The sequence below is a fragment of the Stegodyphus dumicola genome, chromosome 4 (genome assembly GCF_044657685.1).
Source record: "Stegodyphus dumicola isolate Sdum_Otavi_A_Nest chromosome 4, ASM4465768v1".
Lineage (NCBI taxonomy): Eukaryota > Metazoa > Arthropoda > Arachnida > Araneae > Eresidae > Stegodyphus > Stegodyphus dumicola.
This window is the reverse complement of record NC_140771.1, coordinates 237,840,629-237,866,611: the sequence shown is the minus strand read 5'-3', so window position 1 is coordinate 237,866,611 and position 25,983 is coordinate 237,840,629. Positions and strand designations below refer to the sequence as shown.

Genomic DNA, 25,983 nt, shown 5'->3' with positions numbered 1-25,983 from the left:
CATGACTACTTTTCATTTGTTATTTTCTTACAGTAACCGCATCCTTCGGAAATTAAATTAGTCACATTTTCTTTTCCTCTATTTTTGGATTGTAACATTAATAAAAAAATGGGGGGGGGGGTTACAAACTTTGCACAAGTTAGATAACTTTCTGTTTACTTTTAAATTCCGTTTTATTTTCCTAAAGTATAATCTTCAATCATAGGCATATTTATGGACCCTCACATTCCAAAGAGGGTTCCCAAACTTTCGGGCATGTGAAGCCACTGTTTCATTAATCTGTCAATGGCGATAATGTTTTAAAAGTTCCAATACAGTACTTTATTCTCCTAGACATGCAACTGGTTGAGATTATTTCAAACAATTCTATCATTTGTACACCTTTATTAAATACACTTTTTTCTGACATTGCAAAACTATGATCACTTTTTTTATAATTATTACCAAGAATAATAGGATTTAGAAGTTTTTGTGATATACCACATTTTTATATCATCATAAAGTGTTTATTTTATCCTACTATATTCACAACACAGTTTTACAGGACATTTCACCTTGGGGGGGGGGAGTACTGTATCTAGCTTATAATTCAATGGATGCTCATTTTAAGGTGAGTTACACATGTTAAGTTATAAGATAGTTGCTCTAAAATGCCATTCAATCAACAAGTCTTATGTGATGCAAAAAATTTCTACTGCAAAAAAATTTCACAATTCATGTGTTCATGTACAAATACAACAATTTATTTATTATGCAGGTCAATTTATTTTGAGAGCTTTATACTTTCATATATTTTTACTTATTTGCAAAATTTAATCTTCATGAATTTTAAAAGATTACAGTCACAATCTTTCACATTAAGACAAAACTTTACTTACAATTTTGTTGCCAACAGTAAAAATGATAATGTGGCCTAACAAAATAAATAAATTACATAAATGCAATTTTTAAAAAAAATCATTTCTTCAGAAATTCTTGTCATTTCTAAAAATTACAATATTATTATTGCTATAACTGAGATAAACACATCACTCACGTCAGAAAAAGTATTAAATTAACTATATCCCTTAAATAAAGGTACACAAAAATAGCAAGCATGCCTCCTTTTTAATCTGTGGTACTGATCATTACAAAGTATTTAAAGTGAAATAAACAAAAACTAAAGTTGCATCTTCTTCATCTCCCCTCCCCCCCAAAGTAAGGCATTTACAAATTGCAAAACTGAAAAAATGAGACAATTTCTAATCCAAATTTTTATTTGTCAAAAAATATATATTTGAAATAATTCAGATCGTGATATAATTGTTCATGATGAAAGTTGATTCATTAAGAACTTGAGCAAACTGTGGCTGATTGAGCACTGTTTCGATAAAACATTTTTGATGCAGACACAGTTAACTTGGTGCAAAATCAGCACCTCCTCCTAAAGCATTTTACATTTTTAAGATGCTATAGTAAGAAAAGAAATAGTAGTCTAGCTACAGAAATTCCCATTCACAACAATTTAATTTCAGTTTAGATTGCTCCTTTTGGCTAATTTTAAATTTTGGTTCCCAAAAAATAATTACTAGCCGAAGCCTTATCTACATCATTAGCACTGTACAAGAATCACGTGACATCGATTTATTTTGAAATGAAAGAGTTCAGAATAATTAATGTATATGCAATTATTATCTTTACTGTAAATGTAAAGGAGAAAGGGAAAATTACCCAAATTAAAAGAAAGAGTTGAGGGGCAATTGCAAATTGAAATTAGAATTCTGATTTACATGTTTTTTCTTACATATATATATGTATAAATGTGCGCACATATATTCGTTCCATTGATCATTTTACATCATACACATGTATAGGTGTATACAATGTACCCATAAAAGTCCTTACATAGCCTTATTTTTGCTGTTTTTCACAGACCCAGACTTTCAAACAACCAAGATTTTCAACAGTCCTGTGATCTAGTTAATAAACAATTTCTGTATGTTAAGAATATAATGAAAATGACTCCTAAGATACATTTATCTGCGAAATGCATAAACAAGTGAGATTGTTTCTTACACAGACAACTTAAGTTATTTAATAAAAAAAATGCTTTAATTTTGAGACGTTTATTTCAGTAACATAACCTGCAAGTTAACAAAAATAAACGATAAAAATATATCAAATCACAGCAAAAAAATGACAGCTACATATACATTACTTATTTATTTTAAATATAATAAATTTTATTCCATATGTGCTTTGCAATAAAATTTCAATAAAGGAACATTAAAACACTTTAAGACACTGAATATTTGTAAGGAGTTCATTAAAATTCAATATAATAGGAAATCATTATCCTTTGAAAATATAACTTGCATCCGTTTGTTGACATTTTTAAAAATAGTATAAGCATAAAGTAAAAAAAAGTTGTAAGTAAAAATGTGTAATTATAATTGAAAATTAAAAAAAATTCAAGCACCGATTTTAAAAAATTTGAACTGAAACTATTAATGAACAGATAGATAGATACACAAAAATTTGTTCAAAACCAAAAGAATGAAACTGAGTCAATGGAAATTTGCCAAGTTGAAATACACTGAGAAATAGATTTCAATTAATTATTATTGATTAAACATACTTTTAAATATTTATTTTATTCTAGCAAATAAGCCTTTACATTAACATATTTTAAACATTTGGATACACAGAAGTCAAGACCAAAGAATACACACATACTAACAAGATTGAAATCCCCATCTCAGTTTTATTTATATTTTATATTTTCAATCTTCCCAAGTATACCTGCTGTTTTAAAGAAATGCCTTTACAAACTATAAGTAAAGCTTCTATCAATTCTGTTAAACATAGAATTAACTAACTGTCAATTTAAGTGGTTAACAAAGAAATAACATTAATTATACAAGACTCCATCTTCAAATTACCCTACTTTTCCATAAAAGATATTTCAAAAGAAAATACTCTCAAAATAAAAACAGTTTATGCAATTTTCAAAGATGTACAAAGAGAGTTCATGAAGATTTTCTTATCACCAAAGATAAAGAAGCCAAGATTAACATGAAAAGGTGAAGTCACACAAGTTTTTACACACAAGTTTCTCTTCCACATATTATAGATATTGCTGATTTTACTTGGTTGTATCTTATAATTAAATGATAGTAACAAAAATTAATAAAAGCTCATATACACCATAAAGAGTCATGTAGCATCCCCATGATAACAGCTTTGAAAATCATACAATCACTGCATATCTGCAAATCCATTTCTTCATTTTATGCGATTATACCAGCATGGCAACATAATGAAACTAAAATGGAATTTAATTATTCCTCCCAGCATTTGATCAAACTCAGATCAAGCACTCAGATCTAAATTAATATAGTTCATTAAGATTCAAATAAAACATTATAAAATTAGCATTCAGAAAAAAATAAAAATTCAAAAGGTTGAAACTTTAAAACCTCATTTTTTAAAATGTCATAAACTATATTATTTTGTTTAGCAAAAAATAAATTAAATGCTTTTCTTCCCACATCAAATTCAAACAAAGAACATATGTAAAAAAAAAATTAAGTTTTTAAGTTGCAATTCCATTAAACATCATTCCTACTTAATCATATCACAGAATTATTTCTTTTAAGAAAAATATAAACATATATTTTAAACAAATAATTAAAATATTTACAAAAGGCATACTGATATAACATATAAGGACATGTTCAGTCTTAATATCTTCTTTCAAATCAAATTAATTCATAAAAGTAGATGGATTATTTCCTCTTAATATTGCCTCCAGCCTATTCCATTGTATTGTAGTCCACTTTAGCAGCATGGTAGGCTCGGTGTACAGAAAACCCCACCAATATCAACAGAGTTATCAGAGCCAGGGTACATCCAACAGCAAAAGGTATAGTTTCATCTTGAATAAATTCTGTTTCATCAGGACCATCAAGAACAACTTTGCTGCATCGGTGAACTAAAAAATAGTATACACATATTTACACTGAGGAATGCTATATATGAAATACCTCTACCTGAACAAATTTATTAATTTTATATTTTAGTAAATATACAAAATTAATGAATTAATATCAGGGTATTATTGAGGATGATGGTCATGGTTCACTCAAAATCACATTTAATTTGAGGCAAACTAAAAAATCTGATGTGTACACCACATGACTTCCTTGTATGGAATATTAAATTATATGCATTTTTTCTTGCACTTCATTTAAAATTATTGGCCTTATACTCAAGGCCTGCCAGTGTGAAAATATTCTTTTGTGTTTTCGGTTGCCTGCGTTCTATTCCTACTGACCGCAAGATGGCGCTACAATTCTGCTACACTTTGCGATGTTTACAAAAATCGGAAAAGTACCAAAAACGAATTCTGTCTTGTTATATGCAAAGTTTAAAAACAATTAATTCATAGTAGTCAGAAATTGTTGATTTCTTATTAGTAAAAATATTTTAATTAGAAGGAAAGCATGGAATTTTAAGCTATCTCACCTTTTTTTTTTCACACATAAACACCAGCTATTTGATCTCGATTTTAATTCCTGCTTTCATCTAGACATGCGCTATTCTGAATTGTACGCATTACAACTATTTATTCTAATTTAAATGTAATTCAGAGTATACACCTTATTTTTTAATTATTTATATAGTAAGAAGATCATGTACTATTTCAGTGAAAAAGTTTCAAAATATTTCTATCGGCTGTACTGGGCCAAAAAATAATTTAGTATCCCCTATCAAAGATGTAATTAATGTATTAATACACCGTATTGTACTAAAATTTGTATATTACTTAAAGAGATTAAAGTAAAAATATTACTTAAAGATATTAAATTTTACATACTGAAGAATTTTTTTAAATTATAAATAACTGTTTTTAGAAAATCTTAAACAATAAAAGTTTAAATAATGCAGATTTTGATCTCTGTGCAGTATTTGCACATTCAAAGACATTCTAAAATTATTAGGAAAAAAAGAAAAGAAAAAGTCTTACTGTGGCATAGATTTTGAATGAAACTCAAACCCAAAGTTGCTTTTTTGACTAATTTTAATATTACACAGGTGTGTTCCTCTTCACTTTCATTTGTATTCTAAATTTCATTGATGTTAACATTAAGAAACTAGTAATTGAATTAAATGCATTGCAGCAATTACATTTTCAGTGTTAGAGAAACTTCAATTTTTCAAATGAAAATAATGAAATATTTGATAAAGCTATTGATCCAATCAATCTGTTTGTTATAAATAAAAGAGACACAGACATCATAAAATATATTTTAACAGCACACAAAAAAATAATAACTCTCATAATCACAATATATACTTAAGAAAACGTTCAGTTCTGTATATGAAGGATAAAATTTGAAAACTTGCAATGGCTGAATATAAATAATATATCCATCACACATGCCCACAATGCTAAGTAGAATGAGGTATATACACAATTTTAGATATATATGCATTTAAAGTTAGGAAAAAAAAAAAAAAAAAAAAAAAAAGCTTATTATATGATTCACTTAAATATACAGCAGGTAGAAATTTTTACACACATACAACATTTATGACATGTGTACAAAATTTTATGGCTGGCAACGTGAGATACTGATATCGTTCATTATCAAGAATAATGTATACATGAAATAAAATGACAGGTATATACAAAATTTTAAACCTATATGCATATAAAGTTAGGCAAAAAAAACAAGCTTATTAAGTATAGCCCTTAAATATACAGCAGCTAGACATTTTTACACACATACAACACTAATCAGAATGACATGTGTACAAAATTTTATGGCTGGCAGCGTGAGATACTGATATAGTTCATTATCAAGAATAATGTATACATGAAATAAAATTACTGAATTTCACAAAACAATATTATCACTATTACGCACACATATATACATGAGTGCCATCTTGATACATTACCTACATTTAACTACCTGACATAAATCCATGTGTACCATTCCCATTCCAGATTAAGCAGAAGAAAGTTGCAAACAAAGTTTTGAAAATAACAGCATTAGATGCACAAAGATTTCAGAATTAAATAAGCAGAATGAGGAATTTCAGAACTGAGTTCAATGAGGTATATACATAATTTTAAACCTATATGCATATAAAGTTACGCAAAAAAACCAAGCTTGTTAAATATACAGCAGCTAGACATAAAATACACTTTTTGTTAATAACTAATGAGCCACATTACATATAGTGAGCATATAGCAAAATTGTAGCAGAATGCGAGCGCCATCTAGTGATGAATTTCGCAAAAGCCACTGAAAACTGGGAACCGGAATTTCGTTCAGTCTGGCAGGCCTTGAGTATAAGTTGGCCTTGGTAGAGGTATGCAAGCAAGTCCAGAGCAGATCAGTTCTAGCCTTGGTGTCATGGATGTTGTATGTAATGACATTTCCTCTGTCCAAACTTTTATGTAACATAAATGTATGATGTAATGTTATGCTTAAATAGAATTATTTTGTTTTGATAACAGTCTCCGTTTAATAATTTTAAGGAGTCTCAACACTCTCACCAAATATACATATCATATTTTTCTTCTATAGGTTTTCAAAAGGTAAAAGTAGCATCAAAAGAAGGGAATATGCAAGTAAATACAGTATTATAAAACTTAAATGCTACATAATAATGATTTTACGCAGTTATTGATGGATCATTCATATTTTTCCTCTATAGGTTTTCAAACGGTAAAAGTAGCAACAAAAGGAGGGAATATGCAAGTAAATACAGTATTATAAAACTTAAATGCTACATAATAATGATTTTACGCAGTTATTGATGGATCACATTTTAAAAGACCCATTTTAAAATCTGTAGTTAAAGTTTATTTCCAGATGGCCATATTCGGGTGCAGATGTCTGTTATTCAAAATTTGATGTTTCTAGATACTGTTGTTTTATCAAAATGCAAGAAACATACATATATTTATGCACATTCCTCATTATTTAATTTATTTAAATATAATGCAAGGCTCTAATATTTGGTGGCAACAATTTAAAAAGTGATTCGCAGTTTATAGTGAATCAATGCAAAATGCCAAAACAAAAATAACAGCTCTTCTGGGCTAAAAACTGCAGTGTATTAAAGATGGAAAAAAAAAATCATGTGTGATGTTAAAGATGAAAAAACTAATACATATACGATGTGAAGATGAATAAATCCAGTTTTACTCAGCCACAGTATCAACATCATTATTACATTTTAGTAACTGCTCTTCTTTATGTATTATTTAAAAAATTCTATTCCTGCATGGATTACAAATAAAAGTGCACAAGAAAGTATCAGTCTTAAATATCTATTAGATAACCTTTGTTTAGTGCTGGATGTTATTCAACCCTCTACGGCTATTTAATTATATATAGCAGTCTTAAGTAATTAAATATCAATAGAGAACATTATATTAAATACTATATGATTCTAAGAAGTCTGCTCTCTCTCCCCCAACAAAATATAAGACTTCAGAAACTAGCGTGAAAGCATATATATATCCATTAAATCCTTATTACTTAGTTAAATCCTTACTTTGTGAAAATTTTCCTTTTTTGACATCATAAGGCTGCAAGTGTATCTCACTCATTCTTGCTGTAGCCACATGCTTATTTTCATGATAGAGAAGAATTACTTCTTCTGCAGGGCAATAATATGACTTTCCAAGAGGAGTTTCAAATAAACTAATGCTTTTACTTTTAGCTGTATATTTTCGAGCTGTTAAATATAAAAAGAAGTGTGGATATAAATATATCAAATTAAGCTTGACATTTGATAAAAAATTAACACATGAAAATAAATGAAAACAATTAAGTGATGTCATATTTCCATGAAAATTAACAAAGCTAAATTAAACAAAACACAAGCCAAATTTGAAAAAGCAGTAATTATAGAGAAATGAAATTATATAAAAAAATAAAATTTAATAAACGTAATCAGATTTTTTATAACTATTTACAAACATCACTAATACATGAAAAAGAAACAAGTAATCATCATACAGTATCCTCTTTATCAAATTGAAAATTTTCAAATTTGATCAAATCTTCAGAAAACAATATTAAATACAGGGTATGTTATAAATTTGTGCAAACATAAAAAAATTATAATAAAAGGAGTACTGCTAGGGAAAAAATTCAGCTAGCATAAATATGATGACAGGGAAACCTATCTTTCAGTTACTTTTGGAACCTATCTTCAGTTATCATTTTAAAACCTATCTTCAGTTACTTTTGGAACTTTCAGTTATCATTTTTAAAACCTATCTTCAGTTACTTCTGGAATCTATCTTTTTTTAAAAAAAAGATAGATTATAATATCTATATCTGTATATATAATATAATATCTTTTTTTAAAAAAAAGATAGGTTCCAAAAGTAACTGAAAGAGAGTGCTCACACATCATTGTGAGATGTTTTATGCAAATCATGCAAACAGAAACAGACAACAAAACAGATTCCAATAACACGACACTGCATTTATTTTAAAGCAAAAGATTTTCAATTCCAACAAAGTGGCTGGGGAACCATGGTACACATGAGACTTAAAGCATACCCCAAACCAAAAATCTGGCAGGGTCATGTCTGGCAATCATGATGCCACTTATAACTTCGATTTACAACTCGGTCTTCAATGAAAGTTTCCTACAAGAAAATTTCACGTGCAATATGGGGTGCGGTTCCATCCTGCATGAAAGTGATGACAAGTAACGTACATATTTCCTGCAATATAGGCACAATGTGGTCATGCAAAAGCATAGCAAACCATTTGGCAGTGACTGCCCACATTTTCCAGTTGGATACAGGACAATGCTCTTCAAAAATGTAAGGGTCAAAATGAAATAGATGGTGAAACTGCTTCAAAAAGTCACAAGAGCAGAATGCAGTGGCTTGGCCAGATAGTCACAACATTTTGATGTTGCCCAAATGTGGCCATTTTGCATATCAACATCACTGTGCAGTGAAGATTGGATTTTCCCAAAACTGTTCAATTAAAGAAATGGAGAATACTCACCTTGAGCTTTCTTATTTCTATTTTCAGTAACTGGATTCATCAATGGTGAAATATTTCCTTCTAAATAGTTAAAATCTCAGATTCATCCGAATTCACAACAGTGATTTAATATTTGAAGACATTTAATAAAGCAATTAAAGTTACAAATACATTTTACAGCTTTTACAAAATTTACTACACATTCAGAAATTTTACGCGGCTACAATTTGAAATCAAAACTTAGAGTTCTTTTCGAAGTTAGAGTAACAGAAGTAGGAGAATGTTCAGGATAATGAACTTTATCCGTCCATAGGATGTTCAGCAATCATTGTGGGTCACGTTCCATTTCTGCCAACACCCATGTAGCAAAGTTTTGACATTCATCTGTACCTGCTGGTAACAACTGATGTATTTTATACAGATATTTGCATTTATACAGATATGTGCATAAAATACAGACAGACAGCCTGCATTTTATACAGATACAAAGGCAAGATTCCATGCAGAATATGCTGAATTGAGGATTCTAGAATTCCTATTATTCTCTCAGCATTATGAGCACTGATACTCTCCTTTGATATCTTGGCTACCAATTCCTTCATGACACTTTGTATTACATGGATGTGATTCATGCTCAAGGATGGTCTTCCACTTCGTGGCATCCTCCAAACTCCCCATTTGCTCAAAAAGGTTGAACTAAATTCAGCATCCCATTCAATGAAATAGGGCTTTCTTTGCACAATAAATCCTTTTTCTGTGCGAAACTTTTGCAACGCAATATTCACCCTTCTTATACAAAAGTTTAACCACCAGCGCTTTAACTGGTAAGCCCTCTTTCAGTTACTTTTAGAATTTTTTTTTTTTAAATACTTGGGGGGGGGGGAAATCCAGTGCCCTACTCGCACAAACCGAAATTTTTTTTCTGAGCATTATTTATTTTATTATGCATTTTTGGAGTCTGCACGAATTTATGATAAATCCTGTACATACATTCTCCAGATAACATTTCAAACTTCAAATTTTTCTGAAAATTATGCACAGACTAAATACATTGCTTGACAGAGAATATGCCACATCATGAATATGGGAATGCAGTGGTATGTAAATAGCAGATAATGCACCTTTGAAAGTTATGCAAATGATTTCTGGCAAATCATAAAAATCTTGTGCATGATTAAGTAGGCAACTAGCACGTTAAGTAGCCATTCAAGATGCTGGTGTGGCTGCCAGAAGTGCATTTTTTTCCCCTGCAGCTATATCTAAAAATTTAACAAGAAAAGTTAGTGCCTTTAAACTGCCATTGTAAAAAATATAATCAAGCAAATGCATTTGCAAATGGTTTCTTTATAGGAGCCTCTCATGGCTCTAAGAAGTTGGCCCTTGCATCATACTGGAGAACAAATGAGAAAATAGCACAAAGAAAATGCAAAAATCACTGGCAGTTGGAATAGGGAAAAATGATGTCACATCCAGCAGATCATTGTGATAGCATATTCTTAATATCAAACGGTGAAATTTTGAAAAATGTACAAGAATTTTGATGCTTCAATATCAACTCTGATACTGCCATCCCAACTAGTTATAGCAAGTTTTTATCCACCCATACGAAGACTATCTGTAACAGTGAATCATCATCGTTATCATTTTAAACAGTACTGTTTAACATTATGTTAGGTTATCTGAATATAACAAAGCATACAAGGGCTATCTGCCTAAATGAAGGAATGGCTTTAGGGAGGACTTTCTATGAGAAACTGGCTCATATTCGTGTTACACATGAGGAAAATCAACCATACAGCCAGGTCGTTCGCCTAGGATTGAACCCAGGTCGAACTCATACCATTCAGCAGTAAGTGTACAGGGAAGATAGTACCATTAGATTCTTCTGCCTTTTAAGAAGGCCATGCATGCACTATCATGTTCACAAAATATCTCAAAAGCAGCACTATAAAGGATAATACCTAGGCATATACCATGCAGAACAGCCTAAATGCTTTGAAAAATGCACAAATGCTTCCTTGGCCAGCCTAGTTCTTCAACTAGTCACCAATAAAAACATCTAAGACATGATTAGGTGTCAGTTAAACACCCTCCTATCCTCATGAAATGGTTATGAATTATGGACTCAGAGGAACAACATATGGTCTACAACATCCTAGGACATTATTCAGTCACTCAATCAAAGTAATTCCGAGTTGTATTTATTGCCAAGAATGGAAGTTCCACTTTTGACTAATTACCCTGCATTTAGGAAACCTACAGCCCTTGCCTGAATGTGAAAACTGAATAATTTTTTTTCTGCACATATTTGGCTACTCAGACATGCAGTTTAATCACTTATGAACATTCCTTCATGGCATGTCATTTTCTCTGTCGAATAGGGTATTTATTTATTTATTTTTACAATAAATGTAACAACAGAATAAAAAACTGAAATTTGAATAAAATATTTTACTGAAAAGAAACAAAACACTTTGGATATACCTTCTAATTCAGGTTAAGTAAACACAAACAAAAACGGCAAAACAGGAACAAAAATCTACAAAAATTATAATAAAATGATTGGTAAAATATTCACATACATTAATTAGTATCAATATTTAAATTTTGAATAATTATATAAAATCAATAAAAAATAATGAAAAAAAAAAAAAAAAAACAAGTATAATGAAAGAAACATATATAATAAATTTTTCAAAACATATATAAAAGAAATTTAAAAGTTAAATAAAAAAAAAAGTCTATAAAAATAAATTATATTATTATTATAAATTAAATAAACTATTAAAAGTTAAATAAAAAAAAGTCAAACTATAAGAAATCCGGACTTGTCGGGACTTCGGCGATTCCGGATTATAGATCATCAATTTAAATCTGGTAAAATGGCATGCAGAAATTATACAATTAAAAATATGAAACTGTAATTTATGAAATAAAGAGCAATTATGATCTAAAGGGTATCAAATTTTACAAAAAAAAAGAAGCTTAATATTTACTTGTTTACTTTATTAAACATTTCTTTCAACGTGTGCATGCATAAAGTTTTTGGCTTTGAGGTCCGGATTATAGATAATTCCGGATAATGGACGTCCGGATTACGGACTTTGTACTGTATATATATATAGTATTAGCACAGAAGACGAAAGTAAAAATTTGCACATTTGATACTGCAGTGCCAGAGTACACAAGTAATATCAAGTAAAAACAATAATACAATACTAAAGCAGTTAAAGTTTGCGTAAAAAAAATCTCCTGAAATAACTATTAAACGATATAATCTACAAAAACAAAATTAAAAAAAAATTTTTTTTTCTATTTTGTTATTTAATTTTAATTTTAATTGCAAGCACGTCAGGAAAAGAAACGAAGCTATTGAGACATTACTAAAATAAGATTTTAATTAAATAATTTTTTTAATGGATTACTGCTTTCAGTCTCAATTGTTTCGTTTGACGAAATGTGCTTATGGTATTAGCTAAATTGGAGCTTTCTCATGCTTTTCCCTTGGTAAGTTTGTGATAAACTTTGAATTGGGCAAGTGACCATTTATTGCAATTCTTTGTATATGATTTCTTTGTCTTTAAAATGTTTTTGATTATTTGCGAACAAAATTGATGTTCTTTAGGTTGTTAATTTTTTTTAGTCTTTTATATTTTCCAATTTTGTTTTTGTAGATTATATTGTTAAGTAGGTTATTTCAGGAGGTTTTTTCATGTAAACTTTAACTGCTTTAGTATTGTATTATTACTTTTACTTTTACTTGATGTTACTGGGGTGCTCTGGAACTGCAATATAAAATGTACTTTAGCATTAGCAAAATTTTACTTTTCTCTTCTGTGCTAATATTTTAAAATTTGCAGCTCAATGCACAAATTTTTTTGACCAACTAGGTCTCTCTTTTTGTCTACTACTTTCTACTACTACTACTACTTACTACTGTATATATATATATATATATATATAAGTAGAAAAATATAGATATATATATGTATACTTTTTCCAAGAAGTGTAAATTTTTTGCTTTTCCAGCATAGCCTTGAATTTAACTTTCTTTTGTAAGGAACACAGTTTGGAAAAAGAAGGTCTTTTTTTAGACTTCAGTAAGTTTACATTTTGTTCAATATTTGTTTGTTTCAAATAGGTTTTCAGTTTTTAGCTGTTTAAGGCTCAGATTAGATTTTATATTATTTATAAAAATCTCTTCTGAAAAGTTTTACTTTTTTTTTTATATTAAAAGTTTAGGATCGCATAATCGAGGACCACCCAACTTTTTAGTGTTGTTTAAATGACAATTTGATTTAAAGTATATTTATTTTGTTCTTTAATTTGTATTTTATTTTGTTCTTTAATCCGGCTTTTGAATGCTGGATTTACATATAATGTTATTTGACTAATTTATTTTTTTTTTGAGTGGTGCATAATATAAATATAATAATTTTTTTTGATGCATAATATAAAGTTTTATTGTGCTTTTGAGCAGTCAATTTGGCACATGTAATGTTTTATTCTTTTTCCAAGTGTTTCAAAAGCATGTAGGGAAATTCTGGATACATTTTAGATTCGATTTATTGGTTTTAGATGAAGTTTGATGTCTTGAATGAAAATTTAATTGGATCTTTTTTCAGTTTTCGATCTCAAATGAGCCAAAAGAACAAAACATGTTTTCGAAGCATATTAATTGACTTTTATGAAACTTTAATTCTTTTCCCCCTGATTAAGTTTTGAATTAGAGTTTCAGTAAAAGGAGATTAATTTTTATATTGTTATAATTTTGCATATTTTTCCTTTTCACATTTTTATTTTTCAAGTTAGTTCTACAGATGAGTTTTAATTTTAATTTTAATATGTTTATATAAAGTGTTAAACCTCTTATCCATGGTTGCAATTATTAATATTGTAGAGGAACTGGCTTGCTTTGATTCTAATTTAATTTTAACTGAGATGCTTCAAGTTTATATACCTGTTATATATACACAGCAGTATTTCCTATAAGGGACAATTCTATTGAATAGGTATATTAATATTTTTGCTACTTATTAAGGGACACTGAAAACAATTAAAAAAATAAGATAGAGGTAGAGAAATAAATATAAATAAAAAATAGCTGTAGTAATCTTTTGAGTTTTTGTTAGTAGCCTTCTGAGGTTTCAAAGGCAAGTTTGTGCTTAGTGAAAGATAGCTTTGTGACAAAAGAAAAATAAAATGGAAAGTTAATCCCTCTCCTTAGAAAACTGATTTTCAGGAGAGAAAAGGGAGACAATATATTGAGAAAAAGAAAGTTGTGGTGCAATCAAAAGGATATTTCACATTCACAGAATCCAATTATTTTTGCTACATTTCTCAGTAGTGGGAAGAAAATAGCGTTAGCATGTTGGTAAGGCAATCAAAGACAAGGACCAGTGGGAAAGAAAAGATGGTGAGATGACTGGACCTGTCAAGATACAGGGATCTCCCAATGGAGTGAAAATTCCTATCATTCTTAGTTCTTGCTAGGATTGTAGGTTAAAAGAAGTGTAGTTTTGTACTCAAGTTTATTTTTACATATGTTATGTAGCATGGCTTCAAAGATGAAAAGATTAATATTAAAATAAAAATTTGATTTAATTCATGAAGCAGAAATTGAAAAGCTTAGTTTGACAGATTTAAAGCAGAAATTTGGAATAATTAAAATGTGCTAAAGGATAGAGGGAAAAAATATTATATATTACTAATTAAAATGAACATTCAAAGACTAGCAAATGATTAATCAGACAAAAATAAGCAAAGACATAGCATTACTTTTAAGACAAATTGTGGTGAGGAAAAATTAGAAATGCAACAGACCGAATAAAAAAAACTTAAAATATTGTGAAGGATTTGAGGTTAAAAACATTTACAATGCAGATGAAACAGGATTATTTTATCGAATTTTGTGCAGTAAAACTCTATGCTTCAAAGCAGAAGAGTGCTTTGGTGGTAAAAGCTCCAAGAAATGTCTCACTGCACTACTTTGTGTTAACATGCTACAAGAGTTCAAGCAACCACTTGTGATTGGAAAGGCCAAAAAAACAAGATACTTCAAACAAATCAATGCAAAATCATTAGCACGCCATTGGCATCACAATAAAAAGTCATGGATGAAACAAAGCATAATACTAGAATGGTCGATTGCTCATGATAAAACTATGTCTCGGAGAAGGGGAAAAAAGAGAGAGAGAGAGGAAGATTCCGCTATTTCCTGACAATTTGCCAGCTTACTCACCAAATCTAAAAGTAAAATCAGCAAAATTAATGTTTTCCCCACCTTATGCAACATCAGTACACCTCAAAGCTACAAACTTTCTGCGCATGAGTGTTTAATGTATAATGGACGGTATAAGCTAAGCTAAAATTATCTAATTATCTATTTCAGTTAATGTTGCAGATTGCGTTGTTCCTTAATCTTCGAATTGGATCCGGCTTATTATTTTTTACAGACTGTTAGAGCAATTTTATAAAAGTAAGCTTGAACTTTCGATTATGTCAAAAAGAATTTCCGATTCTGGAACTGCCAAAGGATTTACAAAGCGAAAGCATGTTTCGATGTCCATCAAACAAAAAGTGGAATTGCTGCAAAAAAACGGATAAAGGCATATCCTTCGTTCCTCTAACCATTTCGAAATCTATTTATCGATTTCACGCTGCTCTCGGGGGGGGGGGGGGGCTGAGGCACACAATGAACTGTCAGTTGATTTGTCAGCACTAACCTTATCTTCAGGGCAGATGTTTTTATTTTATTTGACTTATAATTCCTTACTAAATGTAGTATTTCATCTCGATGTATTCCGTCTTTGATATGATTTAACTCAAATTCCTGATCATTATAAATATTACGAATACACATCAAATAGTTTTCTGGTTGCAATTTTCTAATTTTGACTATGCGTAATGTATGCTTTATGTATGCGCGCGTTGGAAGAAATGTTTAATAAAGTAAACAACTACATATTAAGCTTTTTTTTTGTAAATTTTGATACCCTTTAGATCATAATTGCTCTTTATTTCATAAATTATGGTTTCATATTTTAAATTTTATAATTTCTGCATGCCACCTTACCAGATTTAAATTGATGCTCTATAATCCGGAAAAACCGATTATCCGGAATCGCCGAAGTCCCGACGAGTCTGGATTAAAGACTTTTGATTGTATCATGAAATGACATAAGATCAAGGCCGACACCAGAGCCAGTATGGCAGAATTTAAAAAATTTAGTGAAGCACTGAGTAACAAAATTTACGAATGGCAAAAATTTTAGAATTTAAGGCAGGTGCTGAGGTATGTATGGCTCACTCACACATATAAGATGAATTTTTTGATAAATTGTTGGTTTTCAATTAGTTTCCTTACTATAATGCTTGTGTCTAGTGAAAAGATAAGAAAATAAAGAAAAGATAAACATGTTAAGAAAAAGACTTTTGGGAAGAAAAACAGAAGATTCAAATAATTTTGTTTTCACTGTTCTTCCAAAAATTCTTAAAAAGTTAAGACATTCATCACAAATTTCATATGAAACAACCATGAAGACATCTTTCATTTCATCACATTTTTCTGGAACTGTAGGTCTTTAAATCTTGCCTTTAAATCCTTTTAATTTAAATTACGAGATGCTAGGTCTAAAATCAATACAAATTCTGTAACAGCAAAATGCTTCATGACTTCTGGAGAGGGGGGAGGTAACCCCAAAAGAGTTCAGAAAAGAGAAGTGAACTTTCAAGAGAAAACCCATACACATTAAACATTCTGACATAATTACATCGAAAAAAACTCTCATCCTGAAAAAATCTAAAAGAAAGCAAATAAAATTAATTTAAAAATAATTACAGAAGCTTTTTTGTTTTATTCTCAAAAGTGTTTCAGAAAGCATGTTTTATATTTACAGTATTTATTATTTTGTTTATTTTTCAAAATCAAAATATTCCCAAGTCCCAAAAATGAAAGGTAATGTCACTTTAAAATAAGACAGGAGAAAATAAAAATGTTTTATTTATATGTTATTTTTTAAAATGTAATTTTAATTTATCATTACTTAATGAGATTTAACAATGTTTGTAAAAAAATCCTCCAAAAATTCGCAAATCTCTGAATAAAAAATGTTGTACACAAACTGATCATGAAACTGCCAAAATGTTGTTAAGTCGCCAAATTTAGCATCACATACGAACTCATATTTCAAAAAAAGAAATTTTTTTTTAAATGTAATATAGAGAGTGTTCACACATTTTTGTAATATGTCAAATCTTGTTAATTTCTAATGATTAATGGTGTACTTTTAGCAAATGAACAAGTTCTTAAAATTGATAACATAATACCTGAAGTAAAATAATTAATGTAGAGCAATGGATACTTTTGTCGTGCAGTAAATATGTATTACTTTTTTAACTGAAGGAAACATTTTTTAATTACTCATAAAAATTTGTTAAAATATTAATAGCAATATATGAGCACTTATTTTTAGAATTTCAAATAAAATATTAAAGAAAAGCTTACCAAAAGAAAAACTGCTGCAACTTGAAATGTATTCTCCATTAACTAAGAATTTAATTATATGGGGTGGTTTTGGTCCCGATTACTTAGTTTAATCTAAGGTCTACTGTAATTAATTACAGATAACAAACTAAAATTTGCTGCTTATTAACACATTTTATGTGTAATGTCAAATACATGAAAAAGGAAAACCAGGTTAATCATCCATTGATATTTGTATTTTTAAAAAACAGATGTAAATATGGAAAACTATTTTACCACTTTTATTTTGCTTTATGCATAAGAACACCATGCATAAAATTTTCAACTTTATTAAAAAGATTTAGTTTTAGAAAGCACAAACAATCGATACTACAAACTCAAATATAATTACCACTTACATCACACTCCAGAACAAATGCAAATAATTTGGCAAGCACTAAATTGATAAAATAATTTTCACTATATATGGAAAATCTTAAATGCATGCAAATATTAATAACTAGTTACCCTTTGTAGCTCCATCAAATATTGGTTCTGATGTATTATAAGTTAGTTCCACAGAATTTACAATCCAAATGCTACCATTTGTCTTAAAAAAGGGGGAGGGAACAAACGTTAGATATTTAACAGCACATATACAAAATAAAATAATTAGTACTTTGTGTATTAATTTCAGCTGAGAAAAATTTATTAAAAAATTTTAACATTATTCTTATGAAAAAATGCTCAGAATTTAAAGAGTAAAGTATAATGTTTCATCAAAGCTACACTTTCCAACATTTAAGTTTAGTTCTATGGCTTGCAAAATAATCTAACTTTTCAGTGCCCATTCAAAAGAGTTAAAAAATCTTGTTTGTGTAATAGCTAAAAGATATTTCAACATACATTCCTAATATTTGTGTATGTATGAAGTTTAAATTTGACATCTATAATAATAAAAGGGAGTTCATCCGTCTGTATATCACATAATGCAGAGATGGAATGGTTCAGAGTTTCAAAAATTTGGAACATATGTTGTTTGAAGAGCAAACATGCCCTTTGAAGCAACTTTTTTGAATTCTGATTTTTTTAAAAAAATTTAGCATTGAAATGGCCTTTATGGATTTTTGTGCATATCTTCTCTTTACAAATGAATTAACAATTTTCAAATTTTATTAACTGTATCATCAGATAGAATAGGAAATAAAAAAAACTTTTAATGAAATTTGTTCTGAATCTTTAATGAAATTCAACGATTTTCCAAAAATACCTCAATGTTTTTTATTACATTTAAATTCTTAGGTTTCTTGAAAATTTTACCGATTATAACGAACTTCCAACCCCTTTGAAACAAGAATGATGCAACCTTCTAGTGGGCGATTTTCTAGGATTAAAAAAAAAATTAATTCTGGTACAACTTTGATTTAACATCATGCGACCTATTTCGGAAACACAGTTTCCAGGATACGATGTCATTATCTGCTACATTATTTTTGTCTTGCACACAGATTTTTACTTTAGTACTGATTTACTTATTTATTTTTTTATTTATCTCATTTTCTCTCTTGCTAATAAGAATTACCTGCAATGGAATTATGCTTAGTCTTCCGCCATTCCTTTTATATGCTATTTTCTTTCAACCCACCCCTTGCTAAATTTCACGTTTAGTGTTTATTGTATTTCATAATCGTATTCTCTTCATTATATGTTTTATTTTCAATTTAATATAAAAATCAAGAGAATTTAAGAACTAATTGGTATTTAGAACTAAATATTTGCAATGAAATTTGCAATTTTGCCCATTTTAAAAGTATATATATTTTCTTAGTTTTTCACTTTAAAAGTTCATTTTTTAAATTTAATGTCATATTGTTTTTTAAAGGCACATATAGGATTTAGTGCTTATTTCCTTTTGAAATCTCTCTTTCCTTTTTTTTACTACAGACAAAAAAATAATTCTTAAAAACAAAAGTATCACAAATTTTCTTTAAAAAATTATTAGCAATGAAATTTGCCTGTCATTTTATTCTACATATTCAGCTGCAATAAAATATTGCTGGAAAAAATTGCTACAGAAGCGGGGATTATGTTTGATAAAACATTAAAATACTCATTTCATATTACGATGATTCTAGTTGCTTTCGTAGCCAACCACCTAACGTAGTTATTGTAAAAAAGAAAAAGTACATAATGGTTTTAAATAACCCAGTCTCACTGAATGGCAACAGAATGCTTTTAAATCCCCGAGTTTTAAATTTGAAAATCATATATTTTATGCTTTGGAGAGTGGCATCACACTTTTTTAAATTACAATGTTTGTTAATCAAAATTTCATTAAGTTCACACAAAACATAAAATAAATACAAACCAAATTTGAAATTCAAAATTTGTGCTTTGTTTACCTAGTGTGTTAGTGTCTAGCAAGACATTAACAGATTTTTAGTAGTTGGTTTTGTTTATTTAATTATGCCAAAACATTCACTGGCTATCTGCCTAAGGAGAGGGATATCTTCATGAAAGGCTTTCTATGGAAAACTGGCTTGTATACACATTGCATTTGGGTAAAACCATGAAGCAGCCAGCCTGTTCACTGGGATTTTAACCCCAGACCAAACTACCAGTATTCAGTAACTTTATCACTTGGCTGCTGTGGGCAACAGACTTTTAAAGAAGGGGGAAAAAAGATAGTAAAGAAATTACACATATAAGATTGATCACATTCCATTTCCATAAATTTTTCTCCAAAACTTTTATTTTAAAATTGCTCTTTGTTGGCAGACTCATTACTTCATCTTTAGTCATATATGACAGAGGATACTGTGATAAATAAAATTATTTTTTACCATTTAGTGTATTTATCAATGAAAGTTAAAAGATTGTTTTTAATAAGTATTTCTTCATTACTCTTCAGTATAATTTTTCCTCCCAAGTAATTTTATGACTCTTTCTAATACTTTTATGTTTCATATGGAACTAATTTTCTCTTTTTCTGTCTATGCAAAAAATGAGTTTTTTAAATAATGGCAAAAAAGTACTAAAATGCAGCTAATATATTTTAATACAGTAAACCGTTATTGTTAGGGGTTTATGTCATCAGGACATTGCACATACGGCAAAACCACATTCCACAAAGTTAACTTCCCATGGAAAAAATGAAACCTAAATATTATTCTAATTGAGAAGGGAAAATGAAACAAATGTTAATTGAAATATTTATATTTCTGATTAATAAGCAGGTACATGATACAATTACTTTTTAAATAGATAGTGATTTTTTTCCAGGGATAGTCTCTGATGCAACTCATTAAATATTTTGTGGTATGTGCATAAAGGAGTACACAATTTTTCATTACCTCTCATACAGTGTCTTCTTTGTGTCAATCTCCATTACAAAATCAGACAGTTCTTATGCCCTTTTTAATAATTCATTTAACTTCTAATATATTAAAGGCTTTTCACTATTGCTGCTTTTACTGTCAGCTGGTGTTATAAGATCATTCAGTTCTTCATTTGTCATTTCACAATTGACTAATTCTTTGATTTCTCGTCTTCCATATCTGAAAATCCTTTGCTGCCTATTCCTATATGTATGATTTCCTTTTCATTTTCAATCTATGTAAATCCTTTAAAATTGTTGACAACTTCTGATCAGAGCTGATACCAGCAAGAATTACTGTTGATGAATTCATTTGTTCCCAGGCAAGTTTAGTCATTTCTATGCAGTGCCTTATATTGAGTTGTTTCCAAAATGCCATAAGTGTGTCAACTTTCGTTCATCTAGTGCTTTATTGCAGAGATATAAAAATAATGTGCTTTGAATGTTTTTATGATTTCTTAATCTATTGGTGGTTAAGGAAATGGTGCTTGTTAGAAGGAATAAAAACTTTACACTTGGATGCAATATTATGAAGACTTTAGCATCCTGTCCTTGAGCATTATTGAGAATTAAGAGAATTTTAAAACTCAAGTGTTGCTGCTCTAAGTAATATTTGATTATTGAATGAATTTTCAAAAGACTCATTAGGCAGGAATACCACAATGCAACCAATGCTCTGTAGCATATTGCCTATAACTGAAATTCACACTGGACAAATTAAACACAGATAATTAAGATGGCGTGTATATGCAAAATTTCATTCCTCAAGTCTGTGTTTGGCAAGGGTTTACCATAATGCATTTCATTATCTTAGATTAAATATCCTATATTATTCTAGATTAAATCTTTTGTGCCAGTGCACATAAGGAGAATGTATGAAATGATCTAAACATTAATATAGTACACATGAAATAACATAGTCCTTAATATGTTACAGTGTTGCAATTATTTTCAAAATGTAATTCAGATGTAAAATTTTAAACAGGCTTGCTGTTGACTTCTCTGTAATTTCATTAATTTTGAAATATAAGAAAAAACTCACCACTTTCAAAATTCTACTAATTTTCAGTATTTTTTCAAGTAATTTGGAAATTTTACTGCATGCTTAAGTATATCCTTAGAGAATGTATTTTAATTATTTAGTATCCATACCTTATCAAAAACAAGACCAAAGACAAATGTTCTCCATGACACATAAACTGCAGGCGATTTTGATGAAGATTCACATTTTCCTCTTACATATCCATCTTTAGGTACAGTAACTTCCACTTGCTATAAATTAAAAATGACAGTTACTACAAATGAATATTTAACTACAGAGATAAATATTAGTTTATTACAAACTACAATTATCACATACAAAATCTTAAAAAAATATATATATTTAATTCTAATTAAGTGTACAAAATTTATCTGCAATTTCATACAAGCAGTGTTTTTATTCAGAATGTTAACATCACTCTTTTTGAATATTAAACTTTATGTGTATTTTAGATGGGCCTAAGAATTTAAAGCCTTCAAATATAAAACTTTATTTAAGATGCTCTGGGGAAAAAATTGCCTTTCAACCTCTTCTTAACTTTTAAATAAGATTTCATTTAATGATGAGATGCGGAATAAATAGATGCTGTAGAAACTGTATTGCACCAGAGGCGCTGTGTGCACTCGAATTCCTTGGACTAGTGCAGAACCTTGGTGACTGAGAGAGATGTAACACGAACGTGAAACACTAACTAAAGTTTATATGTGTTTCCATTTATTGTGTCATCAAATAAAATTTAGAGAAAATGACAAAAGGTAAGAATGCATCTGACAGGTAAGCGAAATTTCTTTATAAATTTATTATTGAGTTTTAGCGACAAAGAATGCATAAGCATATTTACAGATGCCTAGTAGAAAGAAAACTATTTCATCCATTTTTATGAACTCATATTCAAAAAACTTACTTTAACCATTCTTAAATTTTTATTATGTTTAAATTATATAAAACTTTTTGACTCAACAAATTCTGCTGAATTTTTTGGATTTATATCAATTGTTCCACTTCAGTCAATGATTTCAAGAGAAAAAAAAAAAAAAAAAAAAAAAAAAAAATCATGGATGGGAAATGCCACAATAAATAAATAAATAAATAAAAGGAAAACACTGCACACACACACCCCCAAAAAAAGTTTGCAGTTTTAAGCATCACAGTGTAAAAATGAAAAGAAAAAAAGTGACAAAAATACACTGCAGAGTTTTGAAATATAATCAGTCATAATGGCAAAAATGTCTTGTAATAAATGTCCATTGATCCTGCTATTCAGTTCATCTTTGAGCTTGAGACTTGCTATTCTCTTCCGTTTCTCGACATTTTGGTCACACGTAACACATCCAACTTCAGTACTATGGTTTACCGTAAACCTTCATCAGTTTGCCTTCCACCACACTTCAAATCATGTCATCTGACTAAACAAAAGTTAGCTTCATTTTATTCCTATGTTTTCCATGCTCTTCTAGTTTGCTCCTCCAAACTATCTCCTGGTGAAGAACTAAATTATTTAAAAGCAGTAGCTATTGACAGGGGCTCTTTACCCAACCATTATTAATCAAGCAGTTAAAAAATTCTCATCTCAACACACGAAAAGACACACTCTTATTTTAGGAGATTATAAAAATTCTATTGTCATTCCCTTCTTTCCATCAATTAGCTATAAAGTTGCTCATATTTTGCAGAAATTTAAATTTCGGGTCGTTTATTCTCCCATCAATAAAATTCCGAGTTCCATACTCAAGGACCCCATTCCGGATATGAATTCCTGGAGTATTTATAGGATTCCTTGCCAGTGTGGTTTAATTTACATTGGCCAAACTAAGAGAGCCTTAAAATTTTGCTTTAAGAAGAAGTCTTCTGTTGCCCAGCATTGTTGGTCCGAAAATCACACTTTCAATTTTTCTGCAGCCAAAATTATTTAAAAAACATCTTCTATTGGTGAACTAGATTTTCTAGGGGCACTTCACATTCAAAAAAATCTTTCTGTTATAGTTAACGACCCTTATTCCAATCTATCTTTGCCTTCAGCCTTTAAAGAAATTAGGTTTTAGTTCTGGTTTCATCAACAGATGGTGCCAGTAGCTTGACACTTGTCTGTTTCTCATCTAATCACTATATCTTATCTCGTTCATTTGCGCTTTTGCAGCTGAGGATGATGGTTCGGTAAAACCATCAAAACTAGTCCTGTGAAAATTTGAAAATATATCGCTGGCTTTTGTTGTTTGACTTCTAAGCTAGTACCTTGCTTTACTTTCTATTTGGCTTTCCTCTTACACCCTAGCTTGGCAGAAAAGCTTCAATACAGGCCTTTAAGATTACACATAAATTTTGGAGAGAGAAAAATCATGTACGTTTAAATAACACACACCAGTATCTGCAAATGGTGAGGCTTTTATTCAACATCAATAATAGCTGTAATATTTTAATCAAAAATCGAATAATTTTTTTAGGTATGGTAAAGTTTGAAACATGGTATGCACAGTCCTACATTACAATCTTTATAATAATACCTTGTTTCTCTCCTAATTCGTTTTCCATTTGCATTCTTCTTTGATGAACACACTTTACATTACATTCTCTGGAAGGGTTTTCTTTCTTTCTTTTTTTTTCTTTTCTTTTTCTTTTTTTATAAGGTGGTATAGGTTCCAAAAAATGTCATTCAAATAAACAGTGCTTCACTAGATGGATGACCTCATCTTGAAAAATTGATAAAAGTGTGATATTTGTCAATTATTTCATGAATTAAATCCAGTCTAAACTTTAAATGTGACTTTTTTCCCACCTCCTTTTTTATAAACTTAAAAAGCATTGAAAATGGCTCGGTCTAAAAGGTAAAAGAATATTTTTTTATAATATTTTTTTCCCACTGTTTCTTGCTACATGATAACTAGAAATGTATTGATCTACAAGATCCACACCTCCCATTGTTTTATTGTAATCAATTACTACCTTTGGTTTTGTTTTCAGTTTTTTACTTTGGGTCATTACTTCAACAATTTTAGAATCATGAAAAGATGATAACATTGTTACTGCCTTTTTGTCCTTCCATTTGAGAGCAAAGATTCTGCCACGTCTAAATGATACAACTTCGTCAGTTTTTAATTTTTAATTTTTCAATGCTAAAGGTAAATCCTTTTTGTTTTACCTAACAGCTCCAAACACATCTGTTTGATAAGTCAAAAGGATACCACATAATTCTGGCGAAGAATAATAATTATCTAAGGTGAGGCAGTAGCCTTGTTTCAATAATGGCATCATCCGAGTCATAACAACTTGTGAAGGTACCGAGACAGATCGGAATTTAGGATGAAACAAAGTACCTTTCCCAGTATATATAATAAATGACCATATATAACCAGAACTAGATTCATTTAGCATGTATGTTTTGACACCAAATTTTGCTTTTTTTCAAGGGTATGTGCTGGTGCCAGGATAAATGTCCTTTGTACAATACCAGCATTTCATCTATGGTAATACAGTCAAATACCGAAAATCCGCCGACCTGAAATCCACCAACTCCTGAAATCCACGTTGCCTCTCAAAATATAAACATTTAGTTTATAGGTTCCGGACCGCAACATGGAGTATGAAATATCGAAGAAAAAACAGTTACTGGATAATGTTGTCATAATTACCAAATAATAATGAGTCATAACTGAAATACCAAATTATTGACATCATGATAAGAGTTTTTTCCCCTCCAATCTGCATCAAGGTAAAAAAGCAGACGATTAACTCAACTCTTCTTTCAAGTTCATGCTAATTTAAAAATAGAGGAGCCTAATGTAAATGAACAATATAATATAATCAGTTTATATATGTAATAATAATTTAATGCATATAATTAATTATTGTATTAATGTATATAATAATTTAATTAAATGTATCTAATACGCCTTATTTATTTTGCACTTTTAGTCTGAATATTATCTTTTCTGTCCTGAAATCCGCAAAATTCTAAAATCCGCATAACCTCTGTTCCAAGCGTTGCGGATTTCTGGACTTCTACTCTTTATCTCTTTCTGGAGTAATTGTTTTTTTATATACGTCATTCAGATGTTCACAGATAAACCAAACTTTGTAGAGTTTTGGGTTA

The 25,983-nt window shown here is 29.5% G+C and overlaps 1 protein-coding gene across 2 annotated transcripts in view; it reads right to left on the bottom strand.

Moving 5' to 3' along the window:
* Window positions 1–2,089: 2,089 nt before the first annotated feature.
* The window catches only part of LOC118190554 (lysosome-associated membrane glycoprotein 5-like), a 40,903-nt gene continuing 17,009 nt past the window's right edge, over window positions 2,090–25,983 (bottom strand). The window contains exons 6-9 of one of the 2 annotated variants that reach the window (XM_035361290.2): window positions 22,007–22,126; window positions 18,007–18,088; window positions 7,558–7,740; window positions 2,090–3,973 (exon numbers count right to left, since the gene is read on the bottom strand). In XM_035361290.2, the coding sequence (XP_035217181.2) occupies window positions 3,795–3,973; window positions 7,558–7,740; window positions 18,007–18,088; window positions 22,007–22,126 (564 nt within the window). In that variant the 3' untranslated portion in view covers window positions 2,090–3,794. The remainder of the gene's footprint in view (window positions 3,974–7,557; window positions 7,741–18,006; window positions 18,089–22,006; window positions 22,127–25,983) is intronic. The other variant, XM_035361287.2, reaches the window with a different exon arrangement.